General features: G+C 48.0%; 1 protein-coding gene across 1 annotated transcript in view; it reads right to left on the bottom strand.

Annotated features, from left to right (window-relative positions):
- The window catches only part of LOC309381037 (uncharacterized protein), a 62,005-nt gene extending 41,280 nt beyond the window's left edge, over positions 1-20,725 (bottom strand). Inside the window, exon 1 of the mRNA XM_081931393.1 lies at positions 20,440-20,725. Within this exon, the coding sequence (XP_081787519.1) occupies positions 20,440-20,515 (76 nt within the window). The 5' untranslated portion in view covers positions 20,516-20,725. The remainder of the gene's footprint in view (positions 1-20,439) is intronic.
- Between the last annotated feature and the right edge of the window lie 5,199 nt (positions 20,726-25,924).

Here is a 25,924-nt window from a genome sequence, read left to right as displayed (position 1 = left end):
CCAACGCTGCTGCTGCTGTTGCGCCAGCCAAACACAGGCCTGTCAGCAGATTTGTCCCACGGACTCTAAAAATAGTGACGTATTCTGAACACACCCCAGGAGCCTCGGATCAGAATGGGGAAATCGCGGCTGTGCGCATTACGCAGGATTAAGGAGAAGGTGTGTCACCTACTGAACTCTTCGTCCCGGCTCATCCCGGCAGCGATGGGTCCAGACCTCCCTTTGGGTCGGATGACATGGAGAATTCAGCTGGCCAGGGCAAAATGCATTACAGTGGACGCTCGGATTGCGAATGTGATCCCTGCGGGAAGCACGTTCACAACCCGCAGCGCCCGCAACCCACAGCGCCCCGTCTGCGCATGTGCGGTTGTGATTCAGCACTTCTGCGCATGCGCAAAGCACAATTTAGTGCTTCTGTGCATGCACAAGCACCGAAACCCGGAAGTAACTCGTTCCAGTACGTCCGGGTTCGGCGCGGTGCGCAACCCGAAATCATGCGACCCAAAGTGTCTGTAACCCGAGGTATGACTGTAGTGGGCTACCTACGAAATACAGGCAATGACGCAATCGGACGTTTACAGCATGTTATTCCTTGAACTACTTGAAAATGATTGACAGGTGGTACTTGACTCTGAGTAGGCTTGCTAAGATGTGTAAGACTGAATCAGATACAGTAGTACCTTGGTTCTCAAAGTTTTATGTGGGGCTAACTGAAGGTAAGGGACGTGGGTGGCGCTGTGGGTTAAACCACAGAACCTAGGGCTTGGTGATCAGAAGGTCAGCGGTTCAAATCCCCGCAACAGGGTGAGCTCCCGTTGCTCGGTCCCTGCTCCTGCCAACCTAGCAGTTTGAAAGCACACTAGTGCAAGTAGATAAATAGGTACCGCTCCGGCGGGAAGGTAAGCGGTGTTTCCGTGTGCTGCTCTGGTCCGCCAGAAGCGGCTTAGTCATGCTGGCCACATGACCCGGAAGCTGTACGCTGGCTCCCTCGGCCAGTAAAGCGAGATGAGCGCCGCAACCCCAGAGTTGTCCGCGACTGGACCTAATGGTCAGGGGTGCATTACCTTTAAGTTAGCCAAAATGTTTAGAACAAGTACAAATATCTGCTAGAAATGAAAAGAAAAAAAAAGAAGGTACCTGTCAGGGAACTGACATCGGAGCCAGAGGTGGAGGCAAGGCTCCCAAGCGATGCTGGAGAAGGGCCCAGCAGGGAGAGAGGCAGCTCATCGGCTGGGGAAGGAAATCAGTGTAACACCAGGGATAAAGGGGGCAGATGGGGGAATCGGCGAGGGGGCTCCAGGACTCCTCGCTGGAGACCAGCGGGGAGAGCACGGGTCCTCCGCTGCCCACACCCACCCTGCGCAGAAGACTTCCGCGCAGGGAGAGTAGGCGGAGACTTGGCATCAAAGAACTTCTTTGCTGGAAGAGGTTCAAGAAACGCCCACTGACGGATTCTGCTAGCAACAGCCACGAAGTGAAGGGCTGTCCAGACAGAAAAGGTTTAACCAGGCTACCTAGCCAGGAGTGGCGGCAACTTACGCACGAGCAACCCCTATAACCATTACAGCACCTTTTATCATATGTAGTGGCCGCATAAAGTTATAAAAGCGTTCTGGGAGATGATATCTAATGAAATGAAGAAAATGTTTAGAATAACTTTTGTTTAAAAAGAACCAGAAACTTTTTTATTAGGAATTGTAAGTACCGACATTCCAAAGGAACAGAAAAGACTCTTTATGTAGGCGACAACAGCAGCAGAGATGCTACTAGCCCCGAGATGGAAATAAGAAATAGTCCCTAAGCCGATGGACTACGCCGAAATGGCAAAAGTGATTGGAAAGTTCAGAAACCAAGAAGACAAAAGCTTTACAAAAGGATGGGGAAAATTCATAATTGATTTAAGAGACCACTGCAAGCAGATGGAAATATTAGCAGGATTTTAATCTCACTTGTAATGTTATAATTACTATGGATAAGTTTGAAGGATATAAAATACAGAATATGGAATAATATGCAGTTGTAAATGTTGACAACTGGAGGGGATGGGGGGAAGTCTTGAGATTTTGAGTAATCTCTACATATGGATATGTATTTGGATTGTTCTAAATTTTTATTTGTAGACTCAAATAAAAATGATTAAAAATAAAGACAGACTGTTGTTGTTTTTTGAGTCTCGTCGGGGGAAAACCACAGGGTATAAGTAAATAAATATATAATAATATTAACAACTACGAAAGCAGCTGCTATGGACTTTCTGTCCTGAAATTTTCCAACCTTCAGTTTCATCGGACACCCAGAACTTTTAATGTTAAGAGGGTGGGAAAAAATGTACGTGTGCATGTTAGTAGTTGTTATAGATATATTATTTTCGTGTGTTTTTCTTTGTGCATGTGTGCATTTATTTTTATAATAAAAAGCAAAACAAATGAGGGAGGGAGATATCGCTGTCATAAAAATTCAAATAGAAAACTATAAGGCTTTCAAGCCCGGCGCCTGGGACCATGGCAGGTCTTTTTCACTTCAAAAGATCTTTGTTCACAACTCTTAAGTCAGTATCCATGGCTGGGGTTTGGATCTCGCAATTTGGTTTGGAAAAAGAGATCGCTTTGTGTCTGGCTCCCAGAGCTGAACTCTCACATATTAGAAAAAAGCGCAGAAAACATATCACAGTGATTTCAGGCTGAATGGGAATGAAAGAACAGAGATAATGAAGGCTAAAGTTATGTTAACCAGGGTCACTAAACCTCAAAAGCACCCAATTAAGAAACGAGAAATAATTTTAAAAAATTACTAAAGCAGCCTTGAATGCCAGCCTAGATGTTCCGGACTACAACTTCCAGCAGGGGTACAATTCTATGATGCTTTGAATATTTACTTATGCCCCCAGCAGGATACATTTATTGCTCCAAGGTCAAACCTAGACAGCACCTTAAAAAGCAGAGACATCACCTTGCCAACAAAGGTCCATATAGTTAAAGTTATGGTTTTCCCAGTACAGTGGTACCTCTGGTTACATACGCTTCAGGTTACATATGCTTCAGGTTACAGACCCCGCTAACCCAGAAAAAGTGCTTCAGGTTAAGAACTTTGCTTCAGGATGAGAACAGAAATTGTGTTCCAGTGGCACGGCAGCAGCAGGAGGCCCCATTAGCTAAAGTGGTCCTTCAGGTTAAGAACAGTTTCAGGTTAGGTACGGACCTCCGGAACGAATTAAGTACTTAACCCGAGGTACCACTGCCCCCCGTTTCGCCACCATTGGTGGGGAGAGCAATGGCAACCTCTCGGTATATGGCCAACACCTCCCCTCAAGACCCCTTTAACGGGGAACCCTGGGATCACCGCAAGGGGGGTGTGGGTCACCATTTCATGTCCCCCAGTTTAGGAAGACCTTGGCAGATTAGAGAACTGGGCCAAAACAAACAAGATGAATTTTAACAGGGAGAAATGTAAAGTATTGCACTTGGGCAAAAAAAAATGAGAGGCACAAATACAAGATGGGTGACACCTGGCTTGAGAGCAGTACATGTGAAAAGGATCTAGGAGTCTTGGTTGACCAAAAACTTGACATGAGCCAACAGTGTGACGCGGCAGCTAAAAAAGCCAATGCAATTCTGGGCTGCATCAATAGGAGTATAGCATCTAGATCAAGGGAAGTAATAGTGCCACTGTATTCTGCTCTGGTCAGACCTCACCTGGAGTACTGTGTCCAGTTCTGGGCACCACAGTTCAAGGAGGACACTGACAAACTGGAACGTGTCCAGAGGAGGGCAACCAAAATGGTCAAAGGCCTGGAAACAATGCCTTATGAGGAACGGCTAAGGGAGCTGGGCATGTTTAGCCTGGAGAAGAGGAGGTTAAGGGGTGATATGATAGCCATGTTCAAATATATAAAAGGATGTCACATAGAGGAGGGAGAAAGGTTGTTTTCTGCTGCTCCAGAGAAGCGGACACAGAGCAATGGATCCAAACTACAAGAAAGAAGATTCCACCTAAACATTAGGAAGAACTTCCTGACAGTAAGAGCTGTTTGACAGTGGAATTTGCTGCCAAGGAGTGTGGTGGAATCTCCTTCTTTGGAGGTCTTTAAGCAGAGGCTTGACAACCATATGTCAGGAGTGCTCTGATGGTGTTTCCTGCTTGGCAGGGGGTTGGACTCCATGGCCCTTGTGGTCTCTTCCAACTCTATGATTCTATGATTCTAAGATAGACTAAAGAATTCTGCCCCAGGCCTAAAACCGCCAAAGTTGTGACGTTTTGCTATAGGAAAGGCAAAACCTGCCAATGCAGGAAAATTCCTTTCCGGTCCTTCAACAGTGACCTTGACGTAGCAGCATACCTGTGGAGAAGAGGTTAACCTGCAAAAGAAGACTTAACTGAGGGAGGGGAAGGTGGGAGGAGCTCTGGAGCCGACTGCCGCTTCGCAGGTAAGACGCACCTTCTGTTGTGTGGGCAGGGCGGTCCCTCCCCCTACCTGGCCAATCCCCTGGCAACGCCTCCCCAGGTGGGATTGGGCGATTGGCTGAGGTAGGCGGAGACCCCCAGGTATCCAGCCTGGGGAGGATGAAGCCAGCCCAAACCACCAGGAGTCGCCCCGGGATCCGGGGTGCTGCGCACGACCACGCAAAAGGCGCCCCCATTTGATGTGGGGAGCGGTCATTCCACGTAACTCTTTGGGAACTCTGGTTCCATTTCTGACTTTGGACCGAGCAGGGATGTTGTGGGGGCTTTGGCAGGGAGACCTTCCCGTACCTTCTGCCCGGGAACTGCAACCCCAGCAAGTTCTCCTCAGCCTCCGGCTCCCTCCTGTCCCTGCAAAAATGGAGACTTGCTGACTCCGGCGTTTGGCAGCCGCGCTGGCACTGGGGGGCACCTAGCCTGGCTCTGCGAGGCTTTAGAGGGCATTACAAAAGAGATTCCTCCCGTTATTCCCACCCCACACACCCGCCGAGCCTTCGACAAAGGGACTCTCACATATTGTTTTAAAGGCATTCAGCACAGATGCCAGCGAATGACCGTGAATATCTGAACACTGGGCACGTCGTTGTTGTGTTTAGGATGCAATGCGCAGAGATACCCGCTCCCTTTCAGCTACTGGATAAATAATCACATAACCTCCAAAAACATTTCTCCGGTGAAAATAGGGACGTCCTACTCAATACTTTCTTGGGCTCCATGATCACTGCAGATGGTGACAGCAATCACGAAATTAAAAGACACCTGCTTCTTGGGAGAAAAGCAATGACAAACCTAGACAGCATCTTAAAAAGCAGAGACATCACCTTGCCAACAAAGGTCCATATAGTTCAAGCCATGGTTTTCCCAGTAGTGATGTATGGAAGTGAGAGCTGGACCATAAAGAAGGCTGATTGCCGAAGAATGGATGCTTTTGAATTATGGTGCTGGAGGAGACTCTTGAGAGTCCCATGGACTGCAAGAAGATCCAACCTCTCCATTCTGAAGGAAATCAGCCCTGAGTGCTCACTGGAAGGACAGATCCTGAAGCTGAGGCTCCAAGACTTTGGCTACCTCATGAGAAGAGAAGACTCCCTGGAAAAGACCCTGATGTTTGGAAAGATGGAGGGCACAAGGAGAAGGGGACGGCAGAGGACGAGATGGTTGGACAGTGTTCTCGAAGCTCCAAACATGAGTTTGACCAAACTGCGGGAGGCAGTGGAAGACAGGAGGGCCTGGCGTGCTCTGGTCCAGGGGGTCACGAAGAGGCGGACACGACTAAACGACTAAACAACAACAACATTCAATAATAATAATAATATTTATACCCCACTCGTCTGACTGGGTTGCCCCAGCCACTCTGAGCAGCTTCCAACATATATAAAAACATAATAAAACATTAAACAGCTTCCCTATATAGGGCTGCCTTCAGGTGTCTTCTAAAGGTTGTATAGGTATTTATCTCCTTGGCTCGGGGGTTGCATAACTCCACCCCCTCCAACAGTTCTCCAATGAAAATAGGGGCAGCTATTCACGTTTTATACTGTATTTTATGCTGCTTTTTGTTGCATCAATTGTTTTAAATTTGTTGTTACCCACCCTGAGCCCAGTTTTCTGAACCGGGAAGGGCGGGGTATAAATAAGAAATTATTCTTTATTATATAAAATCAAACCAAAAGCAATAACCCAATAACACTCCCCCCCAAAAAAGCCACATTCTAAAACTTCTCTATACAGGGCTGCCTTCAGATGTCTTCAAAAAGTCACCTGGCTTTTCCTTGACATCTGGTGGGAGGACGTTCCACAGGGCGGGCGCCACCACTGAGAAGGCTCTCTGCCTGGTAGCCATTGATAGCTCTCTCTCCTCCAGGAACTTAGAATCACACAACGGTAAAGTTGGAAGAGACCCTAAGGATCATCTAGTCCAACCCGCTGTAAATCAGGAATTTCAACTAAAGCATCCATTGCAGATGACCACCCAACTCCAACCTGCGTCTCTCCGCTCTGCTTTCATTTATGTGAATGCGGCAATATTTTTAAAGTCTCCAACTTTGAATGCAGCTTTGAAAGAGGACTGGAGAAGTCTGCCTGCATAGCTCAGCTGGTTAGAGCATGGTGCTGAAAATGCCAAGGTTGCAGGTTCGACACCCCTCTGGGACAACCGCATATTTCTGCGTTAATAGGGGACTGGACCTTGGGTTTCCTTCCAAATCTACAATTCTGCTTTGGCAATCACTCATAGCCGAGTAAGATTGTCTCCCATAAACACAGTTTTAACAATGAGTCCATAAGTGACTGTGGAGGCCAATTCTAGATCCACACGTCCTTCCACAGTGGGGACATTGGTTTCCAGGCAGGAGTTGATCACGGTGTGGATTTGCCAAACATGCCTTCCTCTTAGTACGTTTCTCCCTTGTGTCCTGAGTTCGAGTGTCTTCAAAGTCCATGACACCTTTGGTAAAGGCTGTTCTCCAACTGGAGCGCTCGCAGGCCAGTGTTCCCCAGTTGTCGGTGTTTATACTACATTTTTAAAGATTTGCCTTGTGAGAGTCTTTAAACCTCTTTCGTTGACCACCAGCATTACACTTTCCATTTTTAAGTTTGAATAAAGTAGTTGCTTTGGAAGATGATTATCAGGCATCCGTACAACATGACCAGTCCAACGAAATTGATGTTGAAGAATCATCGCTTTGACACTGGTGATCTTTGCTTCTTCCAGGACACCGGTACTAGTTCGCCTGTCTTCCCAAGTGATGTGCAAAAAATTTCAGAGACACCGTTGATGAGATCTTTCCCATGATTCTACGAACCACGTGTAACGGGAATCGCGCAAGCGAAATGCGTGCAAGTGCAGCCGTGTTTTGCTAATTAAACAATTAAACCCCTGTGTCAGTAATATCCCAAAGGCAACGCAACGACCAAGTACAACAATGCGAAGTCAATATAAACTCTTTATATAATCTATACAGAACATTGAACCACTGCTCCATAGCAATTGTTGTTTATACAGTTCCATTCACCATATAGATGGCTTTATGAAACATTTCTGTATCCTTCTGCTTGGCTGAAGAAGAATTCTACGAAAAGTTGGGTATATCCGGAATCACTGTTCACAACGTCTGTTTGCGGACCACTTTGGCAGCGTTGGACGTCATAAAACAAAGCTTTACGGCTTGTTTTCATCAGATAAGAATCCGACCCATTGCTTCCTTCAGAGACTTGCATAGTCTACAAAGACTTTCAGAGACATATAAGACTTATGTTTATTTGGTTCCATGTTTTCAAGAGATTCCATCAAGAGTGCATACCATATTTTGTGACTTTCAGAGATTTAGACGATTTCTGTTTACCGTATTTTTCGCTCTATAAGATGCACCAGACCACAAGACGCACCTAGTTTTTGGAGGAGGAAAACAAGAAAAAAAATATTCTGAATCTCAGAAGCCAGAACAGCAAGAGGGATCGCTGCGCAGTGAAAGCAGCAATCCCTCTTGCTGTTCTGGCTTCTGGGATAGCTGCGCAGCCTGCATTCACTCCATAAGACGCACACACATTTCCCCTTACTTTTTAGGAGGGAAAAAGTGAGTCTTATAGAGCAAAAAATACGGTATTTGGTTTTGCAGAGGTTGCATATTTCATATGTTTCATATTGTTCAGTGTTCTGCACAGATTACATAAAGAGTTTATATTGAAATCGCATTGTTGTACTTGGCAATCGTGTTGCCTTTTGGATATTACTAGTGCTTTGCTAATTGGCTGGGAGACTGCAAGTTCTGCCTCGCGGCTCTGCGAAGCAAACAGCGGCAGGCTTTTATTTCATTTCATCTCGGCGCCGCGAGCTTAGCGTTCAGCAAAAGGGCCTTGAACTTCCCCGAGGGGGCAAGCGCTCCTCTCCTCTGCCCACCGCCAGCTCCTGACGCTTGCGACTTTGGTTATTTCGGTCTCTCCCGACTCCAAGGCCGGGGGCTGCACATGCGTGCGACGCATAAGTGCAAGGCTGAAGCCTCTCTGCTTGGAGAGCATTTCGTTCATTATTCAGAGGCTGATTCTTGGCAAAGGATTTAATGCAAGGAGGGGAGGCGGACAAGGCCTTGGCTGATTGGCAATGTGCCGTTTTGCCCAGGTGAAAAACAAAAGCAGGCCAAGGCCACATCTGCAATGTGCGCTTTCTTACACCACTTTAAACAGCCACGGCTTCCCCCAAAGAATCATGGGATTGAAGAGCTGGAATGGGACCCTAGGGGTCATCCAGACCAACCCGCTGCAATGCAGGAATGTAGTTCGTTAAGGGTGCCGAGAGCACTGTTTAAAAAAAATATATTTATGCTTTTCAGGTTTATACATTTCAATAATTTTAAAGCCATTTTAACATTTCAAAACTTGTCTTCCTTCCCCCTCTTCCTGCAGTTCCTTAGATTAATTTTTAATATCTTCTGCATATCCAAATTCATTTAATTTACTCGTTTATTCATATTCTTTAAATATATACAGTGGTACCTCAGGTAAAGTACTTAATTCGTTCCAGAGGTCCGTTCTTAACCTGAAACTGTTCTTAAACTGAAGCACCACTTTAGCTAATGGGGCCTCCTGCTGCCGCCGCGCGATTTCTGTTCTCATCCTGAAGCAAAGTTCTTAACCTGAGGTAATATTTATGGATTAGCGGAGCATATGTAACCTGAAGCGTATGTAACCCGAGGTACCACTGTACTCTTATAAAACTGCAGGTTGTTACAATAACACTGCCAATGTTTTTATCTGTTTACAATTTATCTGTAAACATTCAATAAACCATTTCCGTTCTTTTGTAAAAAGTTTGTTATCTTGATCTCTTATTCTTCCAGTAACTTTGGGCCATTTCTGAATATTCCACAAGTTTTTGTATATATTCTACCTTTACTGGGACTTCTGCCTCTTAACATTTTGGGGCAAGTAACTTTCTTGCCGCTGTAGTCCCATACATGAATAAGTTTCTAAACAGTTTAGGTAGTTCTGTCCCTATAATTCCCAAAAGAAAAGCTTCTGTTAGAATCCTAGAATCATAGAGTTGGAAGAGACCCCAAGGGCCATCGAGTCCAACCCCCTGCCAAGCAGGAAACACCATCAGAGCACTCCTGACATATGGTTGTCAAGCCTCTGCTTAAAGACCCCCAAAGAAGGAGACTCCATCACACTCCTTGACAGCAAATTCCACTGTCAAACAGCTCTTACTGTCAGGAAGTTCTTCCTAATGTTTAGGTGGAATCTTCTTTCTTGTAGTTTGGATCCATTGCTCCGTGTCCGCTTCTCTGGAGCAGCAGAAAACAACCTTTCTCCCTCCTCTATGTGACATCCTTTTCTATATTTCAACATGGCTATCATATCACCCCTTAACCTCCTCTTCTCCAGGCTAAACATGCCCAGCTCCCTTAGCCGTTCCTCATAAGGCATCGTTTCCAGGCCTTTGACCATTTTGGTTGCCCTCCTCTGGACACGTTCCAGTTTGTCAGTGTCCTCCTTGAACTGTGGCGCCCAGAACTGGACACAGTACTCCAGGTGAAGTCTGACCAGAGCAGAATACAGTGGCACTATTACTTCCCTTGATCTAGATGCTATACTCCTATTGATGCAGCCCAGAATTGCATTGGCTTTTTTAGCTGCCGCGTCACACTGTGGGCTCATGTCAAGTTTTTGGTCAACCAAGACTCCTAGATCCTTTTCACATGTACTGCTCTCAAGCCAGGTGTCACCCATCTCTGTTGTTTTTTACAATTATTTTAAACATCCTTTTCAATTCATTATATATCGGTTTAAACCAGGCATAGGCAAACTCCGGCCCTCCAGATGTTTTGAGACTACAATTCCCATCATCCCTGACCACTGGTCCTGCTAGCTAAGGATGATGGGAGTTGTAGTCCCAAAACATCCAGAGGGCCGAGTTTGCCTATGCCTGGTTTAAACCCAGAATAGTTTAAGAGTCAACACCAATTCCCAGGGAATTCTGGGAATTGTAGTTCTCTGAGGCGCGTGGGGGGGTCTCCTCCTAACAGATCTCGGCACAGTTAACAAACTACATCTCCCAGGAATCTTTGGGGAAAACCCTGACAATTTCAAGGGACTTCTTTGCCATACAACTTTTGGCAAATGCTGAAGGCGTCCCCCTCTACCCTGGTCTTCGACACCTGAGTTTAGTGTTTTCAGACTCACTCTGTTCTTGCGGCTGCAACCTGCTTTCAATTCTGCATTTTAAATTGTTGCAACCCTCCCAGGGACCTGCTGGTGAAGGGTGGGGAATTAATGTAATTAATGTAATTTTAGTATTCATTTTATTTCATAGAATTCATATACCATTGGATTGCAAAGCGGTTTACAAAAAACAACAACAAAAGAGCGAGATTGTTAAAAGCACTTAAAATGTTCGAAATGTTAAAAGTACGTAAAACGTTCAAAAAATTAAAACCAGCAATAAACAAGAAACCCACCAGCATTCCACATATCTTGGTACACTTGTCTGGCATAGCTGTCAACTTTTCCCTTTTCTTGTGAGGAATCCTATTAGGCCAAGAGGCAGTGATTGGCCGCCAAGGTCAGCCAGCAAGATTTGTGGCTGGGTGGGGATTCGAACCCAGGTCTCCCAGGTCCTCATCCTCGTCCGACACTCTAACCACTACCCCACACTCAGGGCCGGATTTAGATTTGATGAGGCCCTAAGCTACTGAAGGTAATGGGGCCCTTTATATGTCCAGCTGTCCTTTGTCAACAAACAATTGTCGCTGTTTTTGGTGTTGAATAAATGCTATATGGTAATTTACGGACCTCACAGGTATCTCAAGCCATTTGCACATGTTGCCCTGCAACCAGTCCATGCAGAATGTAGGCACCCTGTGTATAGAAAAGAGCAAACCAGGGATATTTTAGGGAGCAGGCAAGCAGGCAGGGCCCATGACTTACATTTTAGGAGCTTACACAACATAAAACACTGTTGCTCTATGTAGGTTTTATTTTATTTGTTTTTTATCTTATATTTTTGAAATGTACATCCAGTTCCCCACCCCTTTAAATTTTTTTGGGGGGGGCTAAGCTATAGCTTATGGGACGTGGGTGGCGCTGCGGGTTAAACCACTGAGCCTGGGACATGCCGATCAGAAGGTCAGCGGTTCGAATCCCCGCGACGGGGTGAGCTCCCGTTGCTCAGTCCCTGCTCCTGCCAACCTAGCAGTTCGAAAGCACGTCAAAGTGCAAGTAGATAAACAGGTACCACTCCGGCAGGAAGGTAAACGGCATTTCCATGCGCTGCTCTGGTTCGCCAGAAGCGGCTTAGTCCTGCTGGCCACATGACCCAGAAGCTGTATGCCGGCTCCCTCGGCCAGTAAAGCGAGATGAGCGCCACAACCCCAGAGTCGTCCGCAACTGGACCTAACGGTCAGGGGTCCCTTTACCTTTACCTTAAGCTATAGCTTATACGTAAATCCGGCACAGAGCAGCGCTGTTTCCATGAATAAAGACAACAGGCAGGTAACACTGAAGACCTCCACCCTCCATTCATATCTAACAATCGTCCCTGCAGGATTCAGCCAAGGCTGTGTATGCCCAAGGCAGACTCCAGCTGTGCACAGCACTAATTGGCCAGGTCCTGTGACATCACGGACTGCCCCCCTTTTCCCCTCCATCCCGGGAGCACATTTGTGTCTCTCTTTCGCCGTGCCTTTCAAACGAGGCACCCAGCAGACATTAAATTAAATCTAACTTCCAAGTGGAGTTTAATTTCATTTTGCAAAAGACGTTACGAGGCAGACAGCTCGTTTGACACATGGCGGGGAGGGGAGGCGAACAATAGAATGACTCAGTCTGCTTTCGGTTTTGCTGATGTCAAGATCAGTGCAAAAGGGGGGGGGAGATCTGGGGGGGTGGAGCCCTGAAAGGAGGAAAGGCGGGGAGAAAAATATGGGGTGTATTTTATTGTTAAAGTTATCGCTCTATGTACCCTTAATATATTCATATACCTGGAAGTGACCCACCTTTGAACTGAACGGGACTTATTCATGAGTAGATGCTTTGGGGTTCGCACTGTTAGTTTCCTGAATGAGAAGTTCCACCTCTTTCTTACTTTCTTATCTATCATCTATCTATCTATCTATCTATCATCTATCTATCTATCTATCTATCTATCTATCTATCTATCATCTATCTATCATCTATCTATCTATCATCTATCTATCATCTATCTATCATCTATCTATCTATCTATCTATCTATCTATCTATCTATCTATCATCTATCATCTATCTATCTATCTATCTATATCTATCTATCTATCTATCATTTATCTATTATTATTATTATTATTATTATTATTATTATTATTATTATTATGTCTCTGCAGCTAGCACCATCCACATGCTTGCAAATGGGCGACCCACACTGTGCATCTGAAACACATCCAAACACACATTAAAACCCCTTGTCTTGCCACCCCCCAAGGGATTCTGGGAATTGTACTTTCCCACTCACAGAGCTACACTTTGCAGTACAGTGGTACCTCTGGATGCGAACAGGATCCGTTCCGGAGCCCCGTTCACATCCAGAAGCGAATGCAACACGCGTCCGAGCGTCTGCACATGCGCAGGTCACAATTCGACGCTTCTGCGCATGATGTCATTTTGACCTTCTGCACATGCGCGAGCGGCGAAACCCGGAAGTAACGCGCTCCGCTTCTTCTGGGTCTCCGCAGCGCGCAAGCCGAAAATAACGTATTTTTCGCTCTATAAGACGCACCAGACCACAAGACTGTTTTGGGAGGAGGAAAACAAGAAAAAAAAAAAATCTGAATCTCAGAAGCCAGAACAGCAAGAGGGATCGCTGCACAGCGAAAGCAGCAATCCCTCTTGCTGTTCTGGCTTCTGGGATAGCTGCTCAGCCTGCATGCGCCCCATAAGACGCACACAATTTTCCCCTTACTTTTTAGGAGGGAAAAAGTGAGTCTTATAGAGCAAAAAATACGGTACTTATCCTGAGGCTACTTCAACCCAAGGTATGACTGTACCGCTAACAAGCTACAGTTCTCTGGGGGTAAGCAAAGTGCTGTAAATGCATGTTGGTCGTGCTGTGGATCTGCCCAGAGGATAAGGTCCCTGCCCCGAAGACCTTACAATCTAAAAAGCTCAACACAATGGAAACAAGCAGAGGAAAGGAAGCAGGAGCGTCGATCAAGAGAGAAGCAAAACCTGGCTGTTTTCAGCGACAGGTGTTGAGGATCTTTTCAGACAGCCTCAATGCAATGGCCTAATGGGATGCTGTTATTTTGGTCAGTTATTTTGGGGTGATGTATGGAAGTGAGAGCTGGACCACAAAGAAGGCTGATCACCGAAGAATGGATGCTTTTGAATTCTGGTGCTGGAGGAGACTCTTGAGAGTCCCATGGACTGCAAGAAGATCAAACCTCTCCATTCTGAAGGAAATCAGCCCTGAGTGCTCCCTGGAAGGACAGATCCTGAAGCTGAGGCTCCAATACTTTGGCCACCTCATGAGAAGAGAAGACTCCTTGGAAAAGACCCTGATGTTGGGAAAGATGGAGGGCACAAGGAGAAGGGGACAACAGAGGACGAGATGGTGGGACAGTGTTCTCGAAGCTACCAGCATGAGTTTGACCAAATTGCGGGAGGCAGTGGAAGACAGGAGTGTTTGTGTGTGTAAGAGGAGAGCCTCTGCTTCTCCATCTTCTCCCCCCCCCAAAAAAAAGCAGGTAGAATTTTTAGTCTGTGAAGACTGCACTGCATCTCCAAGCACAGGAGCCTTGCCAAGAAAAAAATTGATAATGTTGGCAAACCCTCCTTGGACGTCAGTGAAGATTTGGGGAGGAAGAGTAGCTTTATCTCTGACACAGACACAGAAAAACCACCCTGGCAGAAAGGAACGGCTGCATACGAATGTCGGACAGTGCCTTATGCGGAATTGGATTATTGGTTCAACTATCAGTGGGGTCCATGCACAGGCCGGCAGCCGTTCTGCCGGGTTTCAGGCATCCCTCGATTGAAATACCAGGAATTGAACCTTCTCCATGCAAAACAGGGGTGCAGGTGGCGCTGTGGGTTAAACCACAGAGCTTAGGACTTGCCGATCAGAAGGTTGGCGGTTCGAATCCCCGCAAGATGAGCGCAAGATGAGCGCCACAACCCCAGAGTCAGCCACGACTGGACCTAATGGTCAGGGGTGCCTTTACCCTTTACCATGCAAAAGAGATGTCTTATCATTGAACTATGGCCTTTTGCCATGCCAAGGGGGCTGCCTTACACAACATCTACCTCAATATTGTCTGCACTGACTGCCAGCAGCTCCCCAAGGGTCGCGAGTCTTTCCCAGGTCTCCCTTGAGATTTAAAACAAGAACTCAGACATGCCTGTGGTGGGTGTGTCCCAGTGGCGTAGCGTCGGTTGTCAGCACCCGGGGCAAGGCAAGTAATTTGCACCCCCTAACCCGTGGATTTGCGCCCTCTAATCCGTGGATTCGCGCCCCCTAACCCTAACCCCCAGATGTTGCGCCCGGTGCGGCCGGCCCCCCCTGCACCCCCCACGCTACGCCACTGGTGTGTCCAGAGGGGAAAGTGGGTGTGGTCTGTGGCAGAAGTGGGTGTGTCCAGAGGCAAAGTGGGTGTGGTCTGTGGCAGAAGTGGGTGTGTCCAGAGGCAAAGTGGGTGTGGTCAGTGGCAGAAGTGGGTGTGTCCAGAGGGGAAAGGTGGGTGTGTCCAGAGGCAAAAGTGGGTGTGGTCAGTGGCAGAAGTGGGTGTGTCCAATTGCAGAATTGGAAGGGACCCTAAGGATTGTCTAATCCAGGGGTAGGCAACCTAAGGCCCATGGGCTGGATGTGGCCCAATCGCCTTCTCAATCCGGCCCCCGGATGGTCCAGGAATCAGTGTGTTTTTATACGAGTAGAATGTGTCCTTTTATTTCAAATGCATCTCTGGGTTATTTGTGGGACATAGGAATTTGTTCCTTGCCCCCCCCAAAAATACACTGGCCCCCCACAAGGTGTGAGGGACAGTGGACTGGCCCACAGCTGAAAAAAGGTTGCTGGTCTAATTTAACTTCTTGCGATGAATGAATATACAACTGTCCTATCCAGGGATCGAACCTGCCACCTTGGCCTTATCAGCACTATGCTCTAACCAACTGAGCTATTATTTGTATATTTCAGCCACACAGAAATCAGGGGTTTTGACACCCACACCCCTCTGACATCTCTCCACCCAGGAAGGCAAGACGAATTCTCAGAGTTCAAGGACCCATTCCAGACAGGTAAAATTGTTCAAGGAGGGCACAGAGCAGGGCAGGTGAGGGGCATGGCCTGGAGAGAGGGGCTGGTGGTGTGGGGGGGAGCCCCAAGGGTCAGTCAGAGGGGCCTGAAGCGTCTTGTTTGGGTCCCAGTCCTGAGTAGTCCCAGAGGCCGACAGGGGCTCTCCAGAGAGACGACTTTCCCATCAGTGAAGGTCCTGTGTGAGTGTCTGGAGGCGGCTGGAGGATGGATGGCGGCTAACAGGTTGAGGTTGAATCCTGACAAGACAGAAGTACTGTTTTGGGGGGACAGGAGGCGGGCAGGTGTGGAGGATTCCCTGGTCCTGAATGGGGCAACTGTGCCCCTGAAGGACCAGGTGCGCAGCCTGGGAGTCATTCTGGACGCACAGCTGTCCATGGAGGCGCAGGTCAATTCTGTGTCCAGGGCAGCTGTCCACCAGCTCCACCTGGTACGCAGGATGAGACCCTCCCTGCCCACGGACTGTCTCGCCAGAGAGGTGCATGCTGTAGTTATCTCCCGCTTGGACTACTGCAACGCGCTCTACGTGGGGCTACCTATGAAGGTGACCCGGAAACAGCAACTAATCCAGAATGCGGCAACCAGACTGGTAACTGGGAGCGGCTGACGAGACCACATAACACCAGTCTTGAAAGACCTACATTGGCTCCCAGTATGTTTCCGAGCACAATTCAAAGTGTTGGTGCTGACCTTTAAAGCCCTAAATGGCCTTGGCCCAGTAGACCTGAAGGAGCGTCTCCACCTCCATCATTCTGCCCGGACGCTGAGGTCCAGCGCCGAGGGCCTTCTGGCGGTTCCCTCATTGAGAGAAGTGAGGTTACAGGGAACCAGGCAGGGGGCCTTCTTGGTAGTGGCACCCGCCCTGTGGAACACCCTCCCTTCAGATGTGAAGGAAATAAGCAGCTACCTATCTGAAGGCAGCCCTGTTCAGGGAAGTTTTTAATATTTAATGCTGTATTGTCATTAACATTCAATTGGAAGCTGCCCAGAGTGGCTGGAGAAACTCAGTCAGATGGGCTGGGGTATAAATATTATTATTATTATTATTATTATTATTATTATTATTATTATTATCATCATCATCATCATCATCTGGTACCTGAAATGCTTTGATTTGGACAGACCAGGAACCAGAACCCTGACATTCCCAATGCAAAGCCTCCGGTCCCATCCCAAACTTTGCCAACCTTGGATAATAATAATAATAATAATAATAATAATAATAATAATAATAATAATAATTTATTATTTGTACCCCACCCACCTGGCTGGATTTCCCCAGCCACTCTGGGCGGCTTCCACAGAGACCAAAAATACACTAAAATGCCACCCATTAAAAACTTCCCTGAACAGGGCTGCCTTAACATGTCTTCTGAATGTCAGGTAGTTGTTTATCACTTTGCAATCTGATGGGAGGGCATTCCACAGGGCGGGGGCCACCACCGAGAAGGCCCTCTGCCTGGTTCCCTGTAGCTTTGCTTCTCGCAATGAGGGAACCGCCAGAAGGCCCTCGGCGCTGGACCTCAGCGTCTGGGCAGAATGATGGGGGACAGCTTTGAGGAGCCGTAGGCAGAGATAGAGACACTTCCTTCCGCAATCCAAGTACACAGTTACAAACGAAGACAGGAAGCATCACCCAGACCAGGCGAAGATGCTTTTGTAAGTAAAAATTTGCCAAACCCAAACACAATTCTCTTCCTTCTCTTGTCTGCTGCCCAATAAAATTTTAAAGACGAGCCCCAGAGAACTGAGCAAGTTTCTGGCTGCAGAGCCACACCCCTTTCTTTTTCCTGCAGGCACACATTTCGGGATCCACTCATTCCACCTCCTGAGAGAGCTCAGTACCAGCAAGACGACCGAACGTGGTTTTCCGAATCCCAGTTATTTGACACGGGGAAGGGCTGTAACAAAATGGGGCAGAGCGTCTCTTTTGAACCCGGGAAGTTCAGCCCCCAATTCTGTGCGACTGCCATAAAACTTAGGGAACAAGCTGTGCTACCAAAACGATTCAGGTTTAAAATGATAGTTTTAGGTTATATTTTAGTGATCCAGATTTAACTGCCGCTATTTCTGAATTGTATGGGACGCGGGTGGTGCTGTGGGTTAAACCACAGAGCCTAGGACTTGCCGATCAGAAGGTCGGCGGTTCGAATCCCCGCAATGATGGGGTGAGCTCCCATTGCTTGGTCCCAGTTCCTGCCAACCTAGCAGTTCAAAAGCACGTCAAAGTGCAAGTAGATAAATAGGTGCCACTCCAGCGGGAAGGTAAATGGCGTTTCTGTGTGCTACTCTGGTACGCCAGAAGCGTCTTAGTCCTGCTGGCCACATGACCCGGAAGCTGTACGCCGGCTCCCTCGGCCAATAAAGCGAGATGAGCGCAGCAACCCCAGAGTCGGCCACAACTGGACCTAATGGTCAGGGGTCCCTTTACCTTTGCCCTTATCTGAATTGCCTCTGTTATACCCAGTTGCAACTCAATATATTCCTTTTGTGTTTTCTGATTTTCCCGATATTGTAAGTGACCCGGAACTGGTCTGTGACCGTAATAATAGAATCCATTTGTTCAACCTCCAGTGGCATCTCTGGGTAGATATGGGAAATTTCCCCTGCCCCAAACTTTGCCAGTCAGTGTCAACAATTATGAGCTAGATCGACCGGCGATTCTGACTCAGTTTAAGGCTGCCGCCAATGAATGTTCCTATCTCTGCATACAGAAACATTGCAAGGAGGAAAATCAGAGGGGAGGAGACGGTTAAAAAAAAATGCAGCTTATTCACATTAAAGTTTCTAAAACCGGAGATTCCCTGCAGGTGTGACCCAGCGCAGATGAACCCAGAAAGACTTACTTGCGTAGAAACCTGCTTATCGCATAAGCTTTCAATCCCCCACATAGTTTTTTTGTTCTCCAGTTCTATCGTATTAAAGTGGGATTTATTGCTGAGTAAGAATGCAGAGGCGATGGGGTGGGTCAGTGTCTTGCCTTCAGCCTTGGTACGCCGAGTTATTTAGAAGGACAATGTCCCGCCTTATGGCGAGGTCTTGGGGCAAGTCATAGTATTACGCAGCAAAAAAAGAGGCAATGTCCTCTATGTCTGGCCTAATCTAAGGGGAAACCCCAATCACCTGATATCCCCCCCCCCAAAAAAAACACCCCACCAATCCCTGCAGCCCTTAAACTCTTATCCGGATTCTGGGTTACGGGGACAAAGGGGCGCCATAACCATTAGGCGACACTGCCAATTATCCCAGAGGTTGGGGCAAAGAGAAAACCAATCGCCCTTAATTTGCATGGATTAAAATATATATATTTAAGTTGGGTTTAGCAGAGGCATCATTGCAGGGGGGTGTTCTTTTAAGCGGGGGCGGGGAGTAGATTTGGGGGCAGAGGCTAAGAAGCTGCGAAGGCCCTTCCTCGGACGCATCACACATTATATTGCAAGTAACAAAGCTCTGCATTTTTAAAAAAAGCATTTGTTGTGGTTCGTTTTTCTCCCGCATCCAGCAGGCAACCAGCAGGGTTGACACGGGTCAAGCTAGCCAACCACCCATAGAGAGATTTGCGCTTTCGACCTGCACGTCGACTTCATGGGCCCATTTTACAGTTCGGAACAATAAGGCCCGGCAGGCAGAACAAGTGAGTCGGCTGAAAATACTAGTGGCTCCAAAGGGATGGATTAGCAGCAGCCTGAGCAGGGGGGTGGGGTCTCCGGCCCCCTCTAAATGGCACCCAGGGGTGTCAGAAAGGTGGTGGGACACCTGGAGATTACATCCCCTTCTTTTTTTGGGAGGGGGGGTTTGTCTGGGCAAACAAGGATGCTGCTGGGAGAATATCATTGCCACGAAGGGTTTTTAAGAGCTACTCTGTGGGGCAGCGTAAGGGATGTGATGTCTTACTTAGCATTAGGCAGGGCAGTGATGCACAGTGGGTAGAGCAGCAGGGTCTCCTTCCCACCCACCCAGAGAGCGATGGACATGGCTGCCTCACTTCCCCACCTCTCAGCCAAGCTTGGGAAAGTTGCTATGCCCCCCCCCCAATCCAAACACAGATCAAGTCCCCCAACTAAGGGTCTCTGCCCCCCTGGAGCTATGACTAGATCGCCCAAAACAAAGAAGGGAAAACTTTTCAGAGCGACCCACAATCTGTGCTGGGGGGGGGGGAGGAAAGTCCTTTGCTCTGCCCCCCCCAAAGAAAAGAGAGGTCAGATTTAGGGAAGGGGGGTGTCCTCAGACAGCCAGACCCTTCTAAGCCCCATATCTTTTGGGGCTTGGGGGTTGAGGATAGGGAGAGGGGTCTTTGGGGAGGGAGGGGGCGCGTTAAGAATGGGAGGGGGGAAAGGAGAGTCTTCTTGCTTTCTCTACATCCACACCTTCCGAGAAAGAACCCAGGCGTCCTCCATGCTCTGCCCCTCATCAGAACACCCCCCCCCAAAAAAAAACCTGCTCTGCCCCACATCCAGGCAGCCTGACCGACCAGAGAAGACATTCTCCGCCCCTCCCACCCCCAAAAACTGCCCCTGCGTTTCCCAACCTGCCATTCCTGCTTCCATTTCCCCACCCCCCAACCCCCCTCTTTGTGCCTTGCTTACATTGCCCCCCCCCCAAAAAAACCCCTCCTTCCCTCCTTCCCCCCCCCCCCACGTCACCGCCTTTGGCCAACTCAGCAGTGCGCCTTTGAGATGGAGAAGAAGAAACCTCAGCACTCACCTGTCTCAGGTGTCCTCAGGACGCCTGGGTCCTTGGCCCGCGTGGCCTCCTGGCTCTTGAGGGCTTCTCCGGGCATGGTGTGGCATCCAGCGGGGTTTTGGGGGGGCGTGAAGTGGTCTTTGGGGGGGGGCGTTTAGAGTTGCCAGGCAAGGCGGCTGGATGGAGAGAGATGGAGAGAGAGAGATGCGGAGAAGGGACCAGGCGCTTCTGATGCGCTCTGCAGGCTGGAGAGAGGATGAAGTGGGATGGAGCCTGCGCCGTAGAGGGAGGGGGGGGGGGACCTGGGAGAATCCAGCTCAGAGGTGGGGAGGGGGGAGAGGGAGGCTGGACCAGGCTGCTGCTGCTCCCCCCTCGCTGCCTGAACAGCTCTGTCATCCTCAATGATGTCAGTAGCAGCAGCAGCAGCTCCCTCTATATAGCAAGGAGGGCGTGGAGATTGTGGAAGCCGAGGGCGCCTGGTACTGCAGAAAAGACAGAGAGAGGCAGGCCAAGCCAGGCAGGGCACACAAGAAGGCCCTGATCCCCCCAGGGCAAGTGCACCAGCCTGGCAAGGAGCAAGAGCCTCTGATCTCTCTCTCTCCATCCTCCCTCGTCCACCCAAAATCCAGTTTCTGGAAGCCACGGGAAAGGAGAGTTTTGCTCTTCTAGGCAGGTTTGTGGGTGCCCCGTCATGGGGCGAGGGCAGGATAGGGGCCCTCCCCGGCCTGATCCAGCAGAATAATAATAATAATAATAATAATAATAATAAAAAAATTTATTTATACCCTGCCCATCTGGCTGGGCTTCCCCAGCCACTCTGGGCGGCTTCCAACGGAATATTAAAATACAATAACCTATGAAACATTAAAAGCTTCCCTAAACAGGGCTGCCTTCAGATGTCTTCTAAAAGTCTGGTAGTTGTTGTTCTCTTTGACATCTGGTGGGAGGGCGTTCCACAGGGTGGGTGCCACCACCGAGAAGGCCCTCTGCCTGGTTCCCTGTAGCTTTGCTTCTCGCAATGAGGGAACCGCCAGAAGGCCCTCGGCGCTGGACCTCAGTGTCCAGGCAGAACGATGGGGGTGGAGACGCTCCTTCAGGTATACTGGACCGAGGCCGTTTAGGGCTTTAAAGGTCAGCACCAACACTTTGAATTGTGCTCGGAAACGTACTGGGAGCTAATGTAGGTCTTTCAAGACCGGTGTTATATGGTCTCGGCGGCCGCTCCCAGTCACCAGTCTAGCTGCCACATTCTGGATTAGTTGTAGGTCACCTTCAAAGGTAGCCCCACGTAGAGCGTGTTGCAGTAGTCCAAGCGGGAGATAACCAGAGCATGCCCAACTCTGGTGAGACAGTCCATGACCAGATAGGGTCTCATCCTGTGTACCAGGTGGAGCTGGTGGACAGCTGCCCTGGACACAGAATGGACCTGCGCCTCCATGGACAGCCATGAGTCCAGAATGACTCCCAGGCTGCGCACCTGGTCCTTCAGGGACACAGTTGCCCCATTCAGGACCAGGGAATCCTCCACACCTGCCTGTCCCCTGTCCCCCAAAAACAGTACTTCTGTCTTGTCAGGATTCAACCTCAATCTGTTAGCCACCATACATTGTTTTTGTTGTTATTTTTATTTTTAATATTAGCCGTGCTTTCTTATGTTTCGGGGGTACTCTCATTTGACTCAAGAAAATCCCCATTTTATAGCTCAGATTGGGGAAAATGAATACAGTAAATGGACAAAAGATTCACAAAATGTTTAGGGGTATGTGTCCCTCCCAGAGGGAAAAAAACCACACTGAATATTAGTAATAGTACTAGTACTCTGCCCATCTGACTGGGTGGCTTCCAATCTATGCAAAACAGAATTTATTTTTTTAAAAAAAATAGTATTTATTAAAAGTTTAAAGATTACAGAAAGAAGAAAAGAAAAAAAATTAAACAAAACAAATCAATACATTTCAATACATAGAAAAAAACAAAAAACAATACAGCAAAGCAAAAAGAAAAGCAAAAACAATTAAAAACACATCCAATATTTCCATATCTTTATCTTTCATTTACTTGTTTCATCGACCTCCTCACACCTCCCTTTTTTGTATTCTAGTTCAATTAGCTATTTCAGCAAATCCTTTCCATCTTTCTCAATTTTTCCCCTAGAATTTATCTTAACACAATCTAACCTTAATTTTCCACTTTGGCCCATTAACAATCTATTTTTACTTAATTCTTTATAACATTTCTGCTAAAGCCATATAACTTCATTCCAACATCTATGCAAAACATAATAAAACATTTTTTAAAATTCCCTAAATATGTATTAAATACGTAACACTTCCTTCGTCTCAGGGCAGCACGCAACACACAAATACAAGGTAAAAACCACAAGATGCAGAATGCAAACAGGAACAGAAAAGATGGTTCCGTCAGCGCAAGACCCTCAATCTCAGCACCGTGGGTTCAAGTCCCCCCCTGGCAAAAGATTCCTGCATTGCAGAGAGGTGGACTAAATTATCCTTGTGGTCCAAATACTAGTGGAGGGGCCACCAACCAATAACGCCCCTCCCTGCCACAAACATATTTAAAAGGATATGGGATGTTGATCAGCCCAAGATCTGGTTGAAGAGGAACTTTTTTGCCTTGTTGTTGTTGTTTAGTCGTTTAGTCGTGTCCAACTCTTTGTGACCCCATGGACCAGAGCACGCCAGGCACTCCTGTCGTCCACTGCCTCCCACAGTTTGGTCAAACTCATGCTGGTAGCTTCGAGAACACTGCCCCACCATCTTGTCCTCTGTCATCCCCTTCTCCTTGTGCCCTCCGTCTTTCCCAACATCAGGGTCTTTTCCAGGGAGTCTTCTCTTCTCATGAGGTGTCCAAAGTATTGGAACCTCAGCTTCAGGATCTGTCCTTCCAGTGAGCACTCAGGGCTGATTTCCTTAAGAATAGATAGGTTTGTTCTTCTTGTAGTCCATGGGACTCTCAAGAGTCTCCTCCAGCACCACAATTCAAAATATTATTCTACAATAGTGTGTGATATATAGAGGTTTGTGCGTGTTTATCTTAGGTGCCATCTCATCGAGGGCCACATTGAAAGCCCCGAACGATGTAAAGGACAGCAGTTAATATGTACATTTTAGGCGCTTGTAATTTGCATATCCTCTTTATGATCCTGGCAGGTGCCACATGGCAGTTAGTGGCAATGTTGCCACAACAGATATGCAACCCCTCTCTCTCTCCCTCTGAATATTGTTACGTTCAGCTGCGAAAAAATGATCTCTTGATCCATAAACTAGGGCAGCTCAGACATAATAAATGGGTATGCCTTTTATAAACTCGCCTCCCTGTTTTGTTCCTTTGGCATTGGACCAGGAACATTTTCGAAACTTAATGCTGCAAGGATGGATCTGAGAAAGGAGAGAGAGAGAGAGAGAGAGAGAGAGAGAAGAGAGAGAGAGAGAGAGAAAGAAAGAAAGAAAGAAAGAAAGAAAGAAAGAAAGAAAGAAAGAAAGAAAGAAAGAAAGAAAGAAAGAAAGATTATAGGTCAGTAAAAATTATGTTTATTTGCTGTGGGGAAGGTGGGCAGGGTTAGAACTGTGGGCACCTTAGGGCCAATTCTCTCCCCCCCCCCCCATTTTTTTCCTCAGTATGAGATTAGGTAAAGGTAAAGGGACCCCTGACCATTAGGTCCAGTCGCAAACGACTCTGGGGTTGCGGCACTCATCTCGCTTTACTGGCCAAGGGAGCCGGCGTACATCTTCCAGGTCATGTGGTCATGACTAAGCCACTTCTGGCGAACCAGAGCAGCACACGGGAACGCCGTTTACCTTCCCACCGGAGTGGTACCTATTTATCTACTTGCACTTTGACATTCTTTCGAACTGCTAGGTTGGCAAGAGCAGGGACCGAGCAACGGGAGCTCACCCCGTCACGGGGATTCGAACCGCCGACCTTCACATCGGCAAGGCCTAGGTTCTGTGGTTTAACCCGCAGCGCCACCCGAGTCCCCAATATGAGATTAGTGGCAAGCAATATACGAACTACTCAAAATCTGATTCAAGGCTCTATCTTCATCCTTGAGGACTAGCGAAGTCTGCAACAGCCAATTCCATGAACATGGTATCTGATTGCAAAACTGTTATTGCATGCAAAACTGCATGCGCACTTGCCAGTCACACACAAAAATCCCAGCGGAAGGGGTAAGGGTGTGGAATCATCTTTCCCCGTGTGCTGCTGAGAACTAGAAGCATGGAAGTTAGCTCTTGGCCCATGAGAAGCGGGCGAGTGGCTGCGATGCGTCTGTAAGAATTGCGCAGAAATTAGACTTTGGGCAATAAGTAGTTTTTCTCTCGCTCTCTTGGCTCCTTATGATCCCGGCTCCCAAAAGACAGAGGTGAGAGCTGGTTGTTGCAATATGTTTGAGGCTGAATCCTGACAAGACACAAGTACTGTTTTTGGGGAACAGGAGACGGGCGGGTGTGGAGGACTCCTTGGTCCTGAATGGGGTAACTGTGCCCCTGAAGGACTAGGTGCGCAGCCTGGGAGTCATTCTGGACTCACAGCTGTCCATGGAGGCGCAGGTCAGTTCTGTGTCCAGGGCAGCTGTCTACCAGCTCCATCTGGTACGCAGGATGAGACCCTCCCTGCCCGTAGACTGTCTTGCCAGAGTGGTGCATGCTCTGGTTATCTCCTGCTTGAACTACTGCAATGCGCTCTATGTGGGGCTACCTTTGAAGGTAAACTGGAAACTACAACTAATCCAGAATGTGGCAGCTAGACTGGTGACTGGGGGCAGCTGCCAAGACCACATCACACCGGTCTTGAAAGACCTACATTGGCTCCCAGTACATTTCTGAGCACAATTCAAAGTGTTGGTGTTGACCTTTAAAGCCCTAAACAGCCTCAGCCTGAAGGAGCGTCTCCACCCCCATCGTTCAGCCCGGACACCGGGGTCCATTTCCTGAGGGCCTTCTGGCGGTTCCCTCCCTGCGAGAAGTGAGGTTACAGGGAACCAGGCAGAGGGCCTTCTCGGTGGTGGCGCCCGCCCTGTGGAACGCCCTCCCACCAGATGTCAAAGAAATAAACAACTATCTGACTTTTAGAAGACATCTGAAGGCAGCCCTGTTTAGAGAAGCTTTAAATAACTGGAGGAATGCTGTATTTTAATATTTTGTTGGAAGCCGCCCAGAGATGGTCGGGGTATAAATAAAAATCATTATTATTAGTATTAGTATTATTAGTGGCCTGCCTTAAAGCGGAGACTTTGCTTTTGGTCTGGGCCACACAGTGCTTCCGGGTCCAGGGATGGAGCTTGCCCCAGTCGTCAGTTTCCAACGCGGGACAGCATGTGACGGGAAAACCGGTGGTGTTTTTCGCTTTGTGGGTGCTGCGACTTTTCAGCCTGCCCTATATTCTGGAGCCAGCAGAAGCCAGTCGCTGGAGCCTGGTGTGGCGCTGTTGACATTGCTCTCCACCATGAAGCCTGGCGATAAATAAAATGTCAAGCAGATAGATC

This window comes from Podarcis melisellensis (genome assembly GCF_964234715.1).
Source record: "Podarcis melisellensis genome assembly, chromosome: 12".
NCBI classification, from domain to species: domain Eukaryota; kingdom Metazoa; phylum Chordata; class Lepidosauria; order Squamata; family Lacertidae; genus Podarcis; species Podarcis melisellensis.
Note: the sequence above shows the minus strand (reverse complement) of the source record. Positions and strands in the feature narration are given on the sequence as shown.